A 13727-nucleotide genomic window follows, 5' to 3' on the forward strand; every position below is an offset into this window, starting at 1 on the left:
ATATATTTTTTAGGTTAAGGTAAATAACATTTTTTGAAAATGTCAGCACGTGAAACTATTACTGAGCCCAAATCCCTGTTTAGAAATTCATGCATGCAATCCAAACACTATATTTAATTGGCAGAAATTACTTTTTAAGGGTACCAAAAGAGTTTTCTTTACACACCCAAATGATTCCTGTGACTATGATCTGCGACTCCATCGATGGCTTTGCTAATTATTCGTCCTTGCAGCTGACCTTAATATCCGTTTAAGACCAGAATGGCTAGAATGACCTGCCCACCCAGGCTCCCAATTGTTCGAGACAAGCAGAGGAGCTCCAAGGAGTTGAGGACGCACAGGTAACGGGTGCGGTGGGTCCGCAGAATCTGACATTTTAAATCGTCCTGCCCATCTGGGCTAAGCCTGCCTTTGACAGGAGGGCGCGTGCGAGACGAATGTAGGAGGGAATAGGGGGCTGGGATCTGTCAGACAGAGCGTGACCACGCCCTAGCCTTGGCCTTCACCGAGGGAACTCCGGAACCCACTCGCAGGGCTGCGCCCACCCCGCCGCCGGCCCAGGCGCATCCCGCAGTCGGCGGCAGGTGTGTGCGGCGCGCGCGCGCGGAGTGCTCGCGGGTGCGGGTCCAGCGGGCGGAGGGAGGGCTGGGCGCCCGGCGGGGCGTGGAGGGCTGGGTGGACGCCGGCCTCCCCGCATCCCGCCCCCCTCTCTCTCCGCGCTTCCCCGGGAGGCTGGCGCGCGGCGCGCCCGGCTCGAGGGGGCGGCGAGTGTGAGTAGCTGGGAGGGGGCCGCCAGGAGCTCCGCGGAGAGCGCGCCCGGGTTTGTCCGCCGCCGTCACCTGACTCGCCGGAGCAGCCACAGCTGAGGTGGGGGCGGGGATGGGGACGCAGCGCGGAGAGCTGGGGAGACGCGGCGCGGCGGCGCTGGCGGCGGAGGCGGCGGGCGGGCACTGGCTCCTGGGGCCACTGGCGACGGGCGCACGGACCACGGAGCTGGGGGCAGGGGCTGGGCCGGGGCTGGAGGTATCGCGCCCGGGGCACCGGGTCCACGCGCGGCCGCACACACCCACCCGGCGCGGCTTCCCTCGGTGGCCCAGGCTCGGCTCATCCTGCGGCGGGCGGCGCCGCTCCTGGGGCGGGGTGAGTACCCGCGGCTGGGCCGGGCCCCCTCCCCCTGGCAGGGCCCACGGGGACCAGGAAGGATAATCCTGGGGCGCGGAGAAGGGCAGCGGCCGGGTGACAGCGCCGCGGCGCTGCGGACGGCGGGGGGCTGGGCTGTCAGCCCATCTCTGCCCTGCTGACAGGAAGGGCGAGGCGCCCAGAGACCCGGGCGCCTCCGCAGAGCGGCGCGGTCCGTGCCGCGGGGATTTGGGGGCGACGGGAGGCTTCCCGGGCGGAGGGCCTCGGCCAGGCTTTGGACGCGGAGGGAGGAAAGGGAGGCGCGGGCATAACATGGCGCAACGTTAGGATAATCTCCACTGCGGCCGCGGGAGGACGAGCCCATTGCTGCAGCGGCGGGAGGAGGAGGGAAGCGGCCAGGGCTTGGGTATCCAGCTCATTTTCCGAAGCCTGCGGGCTGCACGGTGGGGAGGTGAGGGGTGGGCACCCGGTGGGCGCAGCGCCCGGGGAATAACCCCGAAGCACGCCGGTCTGGCACCTGGGGATCAGGTTGCAGGCAAAGTGCTGCCTGGGGGCGCCGAAGGGGTGAGGCGACGCTGGAGGGGATGGTGACCGGATGCTGGGGCGGGAGCCCGCGCTGGGGTTGCGTGACAGACCTACCCTTGCTCAAGACCCCCTGGACCGCGTTGCAGGAGCGGGCGCGTTTCTGGCTCCGAGGGGTGGTACCGGGGCGGGGACGGAGAAGAGAGCCGCCGTGCGGCTGGAGGAGGCCAGGCCTGGGTGCTCCGAGGGCAGGGTCTGTCGCTGAAAGCCAGACCATCCCCTCTCCTTTCCCCGCAGAAGAGGAGGCGGTAGACGCGGCCAGAGAAGATGTCGGGCCAAACGCTCACGGACAGGATCGCCGCGGCTCAGTACAGCGTGACGGGCTCCGCTGTGGCCAGAGCGGTCTGCAAAGCCACCACGCACGAAGTGATGGGCCCCAAGAAAAAGCACCTGGACTGTAAGCATCTCTTTATATAAGTGGGACACGCGCGTGGCAGAGGCGCCCTGGATGCCGGCGGGCGGCGCGGCCTGGGCTCGCTGTCCAGAACGCTGCAGCCTTTGCAACTCTCAGCGGGCGGGGCTGCCCAGCGCTGGAAATCTCCGACCCTGGAGGTGTCTGTTTCCTTGGGTCAGCCCACAAACCTTGTCTTTGAGCCACTCCCGCCCCCCCTCCCCAACCCCCCGCCTCTTTACCTCCGAGGTCTTGGTGGAGAAAATATACATATTCATTAATGCTATAAGATATACCAAGAAATTGCACATTCTGTATTAGGCACTTTTCACCTCTTTCTTTCTTTCTTTCTCCATGCTCCCTTCCTTCTCCGGGTTAGAGGAAACCAGGGGTTGCACAGTCATAACAACAGCAGAAATAAGATGGATTTAGGGAAGGTCAAACTTGTCACCCCGGTTGTTTCGTAAATACATTTTGAACAGTTTTTAGATAATGCCATCTTTTTCAGTGTGGCTGCTGAGATTTTGGGTGTGAGTGATGGGTGCACGAGTGTGTGTTGTATATAACCACACCAAACTGAAATAAATTCAAACTACCGAAGGAGGAAATTGCACTCCGTAGGTAATGGGGATTCCGTTTTACACTGCCTGGCACACTGCTTTGTCCCATTCTCAGACACTGCTGGGCAGAATGACACGAGGCTGTGGTCACAAAATGGATGTGCTTTTCCAGCATTTGAGGCGGTGTGATTTTAGATGAAAACATTTAATTCGTAACTTCTTTTTTTTTCATATTGGTTATTTGATGGGAAAAAATTAGTTTGGAACCTATATATTTCTGAAACAAATGTTTTCTTCGATTGACAGGCCATCGTTTGTTATTGAAGGGCAAATAGGGACACTTAGAAAAAGCCTTTCCCCTGCTTTGGGTAGTGAGGCTCCTAAACAGGCTGCATCAGAATCTGTTCTGTAGTTGCCATTCGGTCTTCTGGACCTGCTTAAGATCTGTCCTGTTACGGTATTTGTTGGCAAAGGTCGGTGCAGGCATGAGAGACACAGACACCACCATACCCATTTCACATCTGATGTCCTGTGTCCCTTTTCTGGTTTCCTTTTGCTTGCAGGCCTTCCCCAGTGTCTTCCATGTGTAACTGGCTGAGAAAATGGCACCAGTGTTAGGATTGACTCCAGTCCTATCCGTATAAGCTAAGCTTGATGGAACTTACAACGGACTCTGTCACGGTGTTCCAGCCTACTGAGCCTGTTGTCCCATAAAAATGAATAGTTTTGCTTCTAGAAGCTTGCTTGAAAGGAAAACAGCATTATTCCTTTCCTGGGGGAATTCTTAACAACATTTGTTAATTGTGGTATCATGTGCTACATATGCAGTACAGGATGAGAGAGGCCACCAGGGCCGGGGCACCTAACAGAAGTGGAAATTATAAATTCATGACCAGCTCGTTTTGCTGCAGCATGCTGAATCATTTAGCCATCTTTCCATCAGTTTCCCCAATACTGGAAGGGTGACTCATGTCTTAACGGTATGTGTCAGTCTAGCAGATCCTCGTAATAAAAAGCTACAGTTTGTGGATTTGCTAAATGCTATGAAAATAATAGATTAGTATATCAATACACTTCAGAAAACATTCGCAGGTTTGAGCATTTCATTAAAATATTTTCAGATAGAGACTGACTTTTCCATATCTAAATATGTCATCAGTCATCTTAATCTTTTAGATGTCAAAAAAGTTCCTTAAAATGTTTTAAGGTGGAAGGTTTTCCAGTATTTGCAGCATATGTTAGGAAGTGGGGTGATTTTGAAGATGTGGAACTTTGGGATAAGATTCCATATTTAAAGAAAGCAGCTAAAGTCAGGAATTGGTATTGAATTATTAATGTGAATAATCATATGAGCTAAACATTTATTGAGCAGTTACTGTATGCCAGGCAATGGGCTTTACATTATTTATTTGTCACTACTTAACTGGTTCAGGCAAGATAATTAACTATCACAGCTTTTACCACTGTACTTAACTGCCATCTGCGGTTTATTTAGTAAAATTCTTCGTTGGAGAGTTGGGGGAAGGAACCATATTAGCCTGAATGGTCTAACCTTGAAAATGCCAGCAAGGCTTTGAGTGAAATTGGGCCTCACAACTCATGTACTCAGTGCAGTCTCTATGAAATGCATGAAAAAACAACATTTAAATCTGTCCCCCCCCCCAAAAAAAAAAAAGAGCAAAAGGCACATACTGAGAAGTATTGTTTTTTACATTTTACTTTTCCACTAAGTCATACATTATTTTCACTTACAACCAATCTTAGGAATTTGGGAAGATAGATAGCACATTACTGATATGTTCTAATTTAAGAAAAGATGATACAGAGAATCTGAATATGCATAATATTATATTTATATGCATTGTAAGATGGCATCTTCACTCAGGATTCCTGGTGCAGTTTCTTTAACAGTAAACTACCTTAGTAATTTATTCACAGGTTTTCAGTAACGTACTAGTTATAAAAGTGAGTCACATCAGTCATTAAAACATACAAACACATAACTAAGTTTCACTGTAGGCCCTGAAGTATTCTTCAATAGTTGGTGTTTTAGTTTGAAAAATAATAAATACTACTTGGGAGGAAAAGAGCATAAAATGTAGAGTTGGGGATTTGAAACAAAAAATTTATAATTTCTTGATTTGTGTATAACTTTTTAGTTTAGAGTTTAGATTGGAAGATTATAAGAATAGAATATATGGCTCTATAATATTTTTAGATACCTGGTTAATTAAATGGGCTCAAAATCTTTATGAAAAGTGTACTTAATTAAAATACTGATTTAAAAGACAATTTTTTCTCTGTAGTTTCATAGGCCAAGAAAATTATTGTTAATTATGGTGATTTATAAAACGACACTTAATGTTACATGATTTATACATTTGAAAAACTTACTTCTTATTTTAAACGAGTAGGTGGAGAGAAGGTAGAGATTTAATTTAAAAAAAAAAACCTCTAGAAATAAATTCTCTGATTTTTTTCCTCTTTTTCAATAACAGTATGTTTCTTAGAGGAAAAATATATTCATAAAAAGCTTTGCTATAATCAGCATCTATATATTAAATGTAAAGGATATAGATACTTCAGTGTCTACAGAGAAACTGTATATACAAGTAAACTAGTTAAGGATTATATATTTAAGGTAATTTTTGATTATGTAAAACTGTTATTCTATGCTCTACCCTACTCTAATAATGTTGCCCTGTGCCTATGACAATTAAACACCTAACGAATGTTAATTTGGCCTTAGTTTTTCTGGGTCTATCTATACATCCCCATTTCCTTTTCCTTGTAACTTTGTGTACAGATTTAATAGTACATAAAACACCCAGGACTTAGCAAGTATTTGCCTTCTTGGTTAGGAGTGTTTTACATTTCAGTTGCTTTTCCTTTTCTGTTTTGTAATTGATGGTCTTTGATGGACTAAAGGATAGCTCGAGTCAAATAATAAAGTAACAAGATCCAATAGGGTACCCAGTACTTACCCAAATGTTGTGTTCTTATGAGCAATTTCTATATTTAAACTTAGACATTACTATTAACATCCAACCAAACCTTATGAAAAGCCAAATTGGTTATCAGTAATCCTATTTTATTTTATTTTATTTTTTTGGTATTTTAAACCTCTTGAGGGTTTTTAATAATGAGTTTATCCCACATAATAAGCAAGTGATTCAAGTTCTGAATATTATGTTTAAGATCTTTTCATTTTTAAGTGATTCTTTTCCTCCCATATTAAGAAAAAATATGACTGTATTTCTTTTAAGAATATCTGATAAAGGGTAGGGTAAAATATGGTCAACGTTTTGATTCAAGGCAAATATTGGCAAATTACCACAAAATTCCTGCTGCCTTAATTCTGTTCATAAAATATCTGTTACTAAGTAAGAAATTTTCTGAGTAAACATAAAATTTAAACCTAAAAGTTTATTTGCAGAAGCTTATAAAATATATTTTAATTTATAGAACTCCTAATTCAGTTAATACCATATCTATATTTGTTATAACTTATAGAGATTTCTATAGTGCTACAATCCAAAAAAGTAAGCAAAGTTTATTGAATAAAATTAATTGGAACAATATATAAAAGTTTACTGAACAATTGCTGTAAATATATTTTACTTTGATTCCATTTATTCTCATTTAACTATTTATTATTGTCTAAATATCCCCTTCATTTTCCTATGTCAAGACACACTGTTTCTTCTTGATTTCTCCAGAAGACCCAGCCCATGAGTGGTATACCAGTAAAACACTCTGAATTATTTTTTTAGGCAGCCAAGAAGGGATGAAGAAAATATACTTCCAAACAGCGTTTCAGAAATCAGAAATCCAACGGGTCCAATCTGCCTGGTCCTGTGATGTTTCTCAGATGATGCTCAGCATCCCAGGAGGAAACAAAAGAGAGCCTGTGAGATTTAGGGGTTGGCAGGAGCCAGAGAGGAAAAAGAGGTGCCAAGAGTCAGGCAGTAGTAGGGAACCTGCTTCAGAAATGACTTAAAGTAACTCCGAAGGCTTTGTAACCAGCTAGTGGAAAAATTGGGATTTCTTTCTGGATCTTTTTACTTCCTCATTTTCAGAGAAAATTTTTTAAACGTTAAATATATTTGGATCCCTTTTAATATTTTTTCCTCTTTGGCAATCAATGTGGTTAGTAGATATCTTCTTAAAACCAGTATAAAATTGGTAACTCAAGTTGATGTTTTAAAAGTTGCCCTAGTGGTTTAAAAAATTGTATACATGGAAAAATACATAAAAATTACATATGTAGTAGGTAAATTCGTATCTTAGTTTCAGTATTAGCTTGCAGCATTTTAGATTAAAATCTCGATTTTGGGTACATTGCCATATTAGCTTTAATGTTTAATAAATGGTCACTGAAGTCTTATTTGTAATTTAATCTGGGCACTTAGTTGCCATAGATCTCTCTCTTAGCTTTTCACAAATAAATATCTTACCTCCTCTCTTCAAATTGATCGATGCTAGGATAGAGTGTTCTTTGGAGCTTATCTGGGTTTCAATAACTTGGTAAAGAAGGTCAGAAGTGATACTCAACCCTGCTCCCTCAGGGCCGAGGACGCTTTCTTTATACAGAGTCGTAGGTTAGTTGACTCAGCTCCTGAGCCTGCAGCTCCTGAGAGAGCCTGCAGATATAATCCTGGTGTAGTTAAATAATTTGAAAAGCCACATTTCTTGCCATTAAAAAATATTGTAAATTCCTTTTTCTTTGTGGAGAAATATATTGTTTGCTTGTGAAGGGAAATGTTGACTGTTTTTTCTTAAGTGTTTATGTAATGTGCTCACTCGTTTGTTTCTCATGAAGGGGGTTGGGAGAGGGGAGGGATAGTTGAATGGCATCCCGGTGTCAAATGTGTGATGACCTGAAGTAAGAAATGATGGAGTCTTCCTTAGAGCACAAACCAGAGAGGGAACTGTACCCTGAAGCCTTCACCCTTCCATGTGTGTCCATAAGGTTTCTCTCTTAGGCATTTAAAAAAATATTTTTATTTATTTTAGAGAGAGAGGAAAGGACAAGGAGAGAGAGAGAGAGAGACATTGGTTGGTTGCCTTCAGTTGAACCCACAAACTGGGTATGTGCCCTGATGGGGATTCAAATTGGTGATGTTTCAGTGTATAGGACGATGCTCAACCAACTGAGCCACACTGGCCAGGGCTCTCGTATGCATTTTTATGGAGGACCTAATATCTTCTGAGGGATTTTGTCATGAGCCATTCCTGGCTGCTCAGGAAAGAGAGAAGCGGGATCTGGGCCTGCTTTGTGTGGTTTTGTTTTTTGGCCTTGATTATTTTCCTAGAGTTGGCACTTTTATTTTCAATTATAATTCTCCTTCTTCCTACATCATTTATTCTTTGTCATCAGTATGTTAACCTCTCTTTCTATCTCTCTTATAAATATGTTCAAGTATCTCAATTTAAAACAAGCAAAACCACCTACACACAACTCTCCTTGGACTCTGTGGCCTCTGGCATCCTTGCTTTTCTGTCACGACCAAACTTCTTGAAACAATAACTCGCCATTCCAAAGAAAACAAACCCAACTCTACTCCTTTGGATGTTCTGTGTCTTTGATTGGCTTAATTCATGCATGAAAAATTGGAATTGCTATTAGGAACTAGGCATTACACAAGCCATGAACCTGAGAGTTATCCCTCATCTCTCAAATCCAGTGGGTGATTAATTATTAAAAACTCTCTGCAATCTCGTTATTTAGCTGTCTTCTGCCTTGGTTTAGATCATTAATAAACCTCAACTGTAAAATGAAGATTAATAATAGTACTGACCTCACTTTTGGTGAGGAACAAATGAAATAATGCATGTAGAACCCCTAGCCCAGAGTTTAACACATGAATGTGGAAAGAACATCGGTTATTACTACTACTCCTCCCGCTAACCATTACTAGTATAATTGTTGTTGTTGCTACTACTAGTACTATTACTGCTACTACCACCACCATAGCAACTAATATATACAATCCGTAGTGGTTTGCCCTTACTACTTCTCCAGGCTTGCTCTATGCCCCCTCTTTTCAGTTGCTTCAGTTTGTACTTTAACTTCAACTTTCCCCTTTGATAATTTGGAAGCTATATAATTTCTGTTTTTTTAGTGATTACCCTTAAGATTTTAATATGCATACTTAAAGACAAAAGTAGGTCAGTATGTCTTTTTTCCTCCCAAACAAAACAAATTTAGAAACTTTTAACTCCAATCACCCCCTTTTTACTTACATGCTATAACTGTCCAGTGTTTTAATTTCATCATAGTTTTAAACTCCAAAGCTAGATATTATTATTCAATACAGGCAGTGTTTATTTAAATATATCCACCTTGACTTCTTTGGTCACCATTACTTCATTATGTCTAAGATTTTCTTGTTTTTACTTTCTTTTTTTAAGAAATATTTTTCAATTATAGTTAACATACAATATTATATTCATTTCAAGTGTAGAGCGTAGTGATTAGACATTTATACACCTTGGGAAGTAAGCACCCCAATAAGTCTAGTACCCATCTGGCACCATACAGTTATTATAATATCATTGACTCTATTCCCTGTGCTGCACTTTACATCCCAGGGACTATTTTTATGACTGGCAATTTGTACTTCTTAATCCCTTTCACCCATATTCCCTAAGCCCCTTCCATCTGGTGACCGCTGATTTGTTCTCTGTATCTATAAGTTTGTATAGTTTGTTCATTAATTTTGTTTTTTAGATTCCACATATAAGTGAAATCATATGATGTTTGTCTTTCTTTATTTGACTTATTTCACTTAGCATAATACCCTCTGGGTCCATCCATGTTATCACAGATGGTAAGATTTCATTCTTTTGTATGGCCAAGTAATATTATATTGTATATATGTACCACTGCTTTTTTATCCATTCATTTATTGATGGACACTTAGGTTGTTTCCCTATCTTGGCTATTGTAAATAGTGCTGTAGTAACCATAGGGGTGCATATATCTTTGCAGATCACTGTTTTGTATTTCTTCAGATAAATACCCATAAGAGGAATTGCTGGGTGACATAATAGTTCTATTTTTAATTATTTGAGGAACCTCCATATTGATCTTCATAGTGGTTGCACCAATTTACAATTCCAACAGTACATAAGAGTTCCCTTTTCTCCACATCCTCACCAACACTTGTTGTTTGCTGATTTATTGATGATAGCCCTTCTGACAGGTGTGAGGTGATATCTCATTGTGGTTTTAACTTGATTTCCCTGATTATTAGTAACGTTGAGCATCTTTGCATATGTCTGTTGGCCATTTGTATGTCCTCTTTGGAGAAATGTCTATTCAGGTCTTCTGCCCATTTTTTAATTGGATTATTATTATTTTTTATGTTGAGTTGTATGAGTTCTTTTTAAATTTTGGCTATTAACCCCTTATCAGATGTATCATTGGCAAATATCTTCTTCATTCAGTAGCTTGTCTTTCTGTTTTGTTGATGGTTTTGTTCACTGTGCAAAAACATTTTAGTTTGATGTAGTCCATTTGTTTATTTTTATGCTTTGTTTCCCTTGCCTGAGGAGACATATAAAAAAATATTACTAAAAGTGATGTCAAAGACTTTATTACCCATGTTTTCTTCTAGGGGTTTTATGGTTCCAGGTCTTATATTTAAGTCTTTAATCTATTTTGCGTTTATTTTTATATAGGGTTAGTTTGTCTGTATATACAGTTTTATATTGGCAGTTATTTTCTCTTTGAGAATAATATTTAACTCTTGGTTTCCATTATTGTTCTTAAGAAGTCAACTATTAGTCTACCTGACTTTAGGTGATCTCTTTGTTTTTGTGGCTGCTTTTAAAATCTGTTTGCTTTGTCCTTCTGTAGTGTATGTGTGTTTAGATGTAACCTTCTTTTTATTTATCCTATTTGGAACTTGTTGGATTCCCTGAATCTGAGAATTCATGTCTCTCATCAGTTCTGGAAAATTCTCAGCATTTCAGTTACCATTAATTGTTGCCTACACTCATTCTTTTTTCTCTTGTTCAAATATGATTATACATATGCTAGACTTCCTCATTATAACCTTATGTTTCTAGATATACCTTTCGTAGTTTCTATTTCCTTCACTGTTTAGCCTGCTTTGTTTTTCAGATATCTTCCAGATCATTAATTCTATCTTTAGCTATGTCTTTTTTGCTTTTAATCCTCCTTGGTTTTTAATATTATTTATTAACTTTTTTCATTTTTAAAGTTTTTCAATTTTGTTTTTTATAACATACATTTCTTGCTCACATGTTTGAGTTCCTCTTTTATTTCTTTACCATTTTGAATACAATTCATTTTATATCTCATAGACTCATTACATGAAGTTCTATTTCTGCTATTATTTTTGCCTAATCCTCACTCAAGATTTGTTTCCTCATGTGTTTTGTAATTTTGGACTCTTAAATCATGTTGGTTAGGACTTCATCTATGGGAATCCTGAGCGCCTAGGATCACCTCTAGAGAATTTATATTTGCTTCTGCGAAGTCTCCCAGTGCTACCACCTTGGGAGCATCTTAAGTTGATTTCTGCTATTGGAGTTTCTGAACTAGTACAAGTCTAGGTTGATATTTAGAAAATCAAAAAAGCTCAGAAGACCTTCCCTCCTCCCTCCAAAATCATTTGGCAGCAAAATTTGACCTGATAATAGCCATTATACTACATGCCATGAATTTTCATGTGTTGAGCTACAGAAATATGCTCATATTATGTGTGTTGTCCAGATTGTACTGGGTGTTACTTAATATATGTTGTACTTTAGTATGTATCATATTATTTTTGTAAAAATCTGAAAAATCTTAAATTCTGAAACATATATGGCTCTGAGGGTCTCCTGCTAGAGGAGTATGAATCTGTAGTCTACATTTGAATCATAGTCTTAGACAGAGGGAAACTATAGTTATTCTTTTTCTTCATCTACCCAGAACCTAAGCTGGGTGGGACAAGTTTTTCTGTTGTCTTCTTTGCTGGAAGGTGTTCTTTTAGTTTTTGTTTTTCTTCTAATATTACTAAGGGAGTAACTCTATGAGAATTCTAGATTTATATGGAGATCTTAGTTCCAGCTAGCCTCCTTCCTTATTCCCAAAGACCTTGTTCCTGTTCCCCACAGGGCTCTTAAAATCTAAGCCTCTATCCACTCACATTAACACATGGCCTCAGGGAGCCTTCTCTTCAGTATCAGTTTACCATGTGGTTTTCTGCATCTTTTTTTTTTTTTTTCAGCCCTGAGGATTGCTTTTCTTCTGCATTTACCCAAATGGTTGGAAGGATGCTTGTATTATTTATCTGGATTATCAGGTGTTTGGTGGTTTTTTTTTACAGTCTACCTGTATGCTAGAAATGGAACCAACCTGTTTTCCTATCCTCTATTCTCCACCAATCCCCACCCCCAACACAAACACCACAGTCCTTTCCTGAGCCACTTTGAAATTCAGTAGTTACACTGTACTCTGTACCTTTGGGGCCTTTGCACATGCTCTTTCTGTGTTTAATACATTTTAAAAATCTCATTTCTAAAACCTACATTAGCCATTCTTTTTCAGAGCTTCTGTCCCTGTACATATATCCTTGTCATATCACTCCAAAGCGGTGGGAGGATTCTGTTCCATGGTTTCTTTCTCTCTCTGGTCTGCAGTTGAGGCTGCCTTATCCCTAACACCAGACATAGCATGGGAGCAGGTTTTAGTAAACATTTGCTAAATGATATTTTTATTACACATTTCCTATTTCCCAAATTTTAGGCCCTTTTTTCCTTATTTCTATTTTAAAATTTTACCTTTACTTGCTAACCTTTCAGAAGAACAAGGAGTTACAACTTGATCCATTTTCTCTTAAGGTTATGGATAAAAGTCTAGTATCAGAGGAAAGCAAACAAATAAAGGAAACAGTAAATTGCCAATGTGGATAGTTAATGTTTATTTCCTAACAGTCTCTCAACAATTGCATTTTTATGATAAGATAAAAACTTAATTGGGGGAAAGTATATTCTGAATAAGAAGAGTTTTTTTGGCTATGTATTGAAAGCATACGTGTTCTTGTCTTGGTGCATGCATATCATCAATGATTAGATAGTAGATGATTAGGTGTTAGTATCAGAGAAAATTCTTTGCTAGCATTTTGTGTGTGTGTGTGTGTGTGTGTGTGCGCGCGCGCGCGCGCGCGTATATTTGCTTTATTTTGTTCTGAGTTGGATACCTTTGAGTAACATTGCTTTTTAGTTTCCATTTTATATTTCATGAATACATACATTATGAATAGTAAGGATAGATACAGAAGAAAAGCATTATTTCAGAAGTAGCTACATACTCTTAATTTTCACCGAAATCATATTATTCACTGAATCTATCGTGATATTACTCATTAACATAATAATATTACCATTAACTTTAGGATTTTAGAAAAGCAGTGAGGAAAGGAGACAAGCTTAAGCTAAAACCTTGGATTGTTCTGCCTTTGTAAAGAGAGCAATAAATGTTGGCATATTTAATTTAGTTTTTAGCGACCTGTTTGGAAAGATTAGAAATTACTTTCAGTGTTGAGGCTTTCAGTGGCTTATTTAGCACAAGCCCATTATTTATTCATTTAACAAATATTTGGGTATTTACGAAATGCCAGGACAGCAACACCATGGTGAACAAGACACACACAGCTTTTGGCATCAGAGAGCTTGGGACTTAGTAGGGGAGACCGAAAATGAAAGAAGTAATTACAGGTGGTTAAAAAGGGACTACGTTTTAACAGGGAAGGCAAAGACTACAGTGGAGGTCCATTACAGAGGCAGTGATGTTTAAGCTCAGACTTGAAGAATGAGTGGGATTTACTTAGGTGAGGACAAGGACTGCTGCATTATCTTATCTAGGAAGAGGCTCAGGGTGAGCAAGGCACATTTTAGGAATTTAAAGAACTTAAGGGTTGCTGCAAAACTGAGTTGAAGAGGACTGAAAATGTTAATAGATGAGACCTGAGTTGTGAACAGGGGCCAGAACAGGGGCTGGGGCCAGGAGGATCTTCTAGGCTGGAGAGAATCTTAGA

At 40.6% G+C, this 13727-nt stretch overlaps 1 protein-coding gene across 10 annotated transcripts in view; it reads left to right on the top strand.

Annotated features, from left to right (window-relative positions):
• Nucleotides 1-489: 489 nt before the first annotated feature.
• The window catches only part of SNAP91 (synaptosome associated protein 91), a 128979-nt gene continuing 115741 nt past the window's right edge, over nucleotides 490-13727 (top strand). For 7 of the 10 annotated variants that reach the window (XR_013814001.1, XM_079780736.1, XM_079780735.1 and 4 more), the window contains exons 1-2: nucleotides 894-1140; nucleotides 1960-2119. Coding sequence is in view for 9 of the 10 variants with exons in the window: in XM_079780736.1 (XP_079636862.1) it covers nucleotides 1990-2119 (130 nt within the window). In the remaining variant the exon portion in view is untranslated. Of the gene's footprint in view, nucleotides 585-774; nucleotides 868-893; nucleotides 1141-1257; nucleotides 1352-1959; nucleotides 2120-13727 lie in introns of those variants that run through there. The other 3 variants (XM_079780738.1, XM_079780737.1, XM_079780739.1) reach the window with 3 other exon arrangements.

This window comes from Cnephaeus nilssonii (genome assembly GCF_951640355.1).
Source record: "Cnephaeus nilssonii genome assembly, chromosome: 9".
In the NCBI taxonomy this organism is placed as follows: Eukaryota; Metazoa; Chordata; class Mammalia; order Chiroptera; family Vespertilionidae; genus Cnephaeus; species Cnephaeus nilssonii.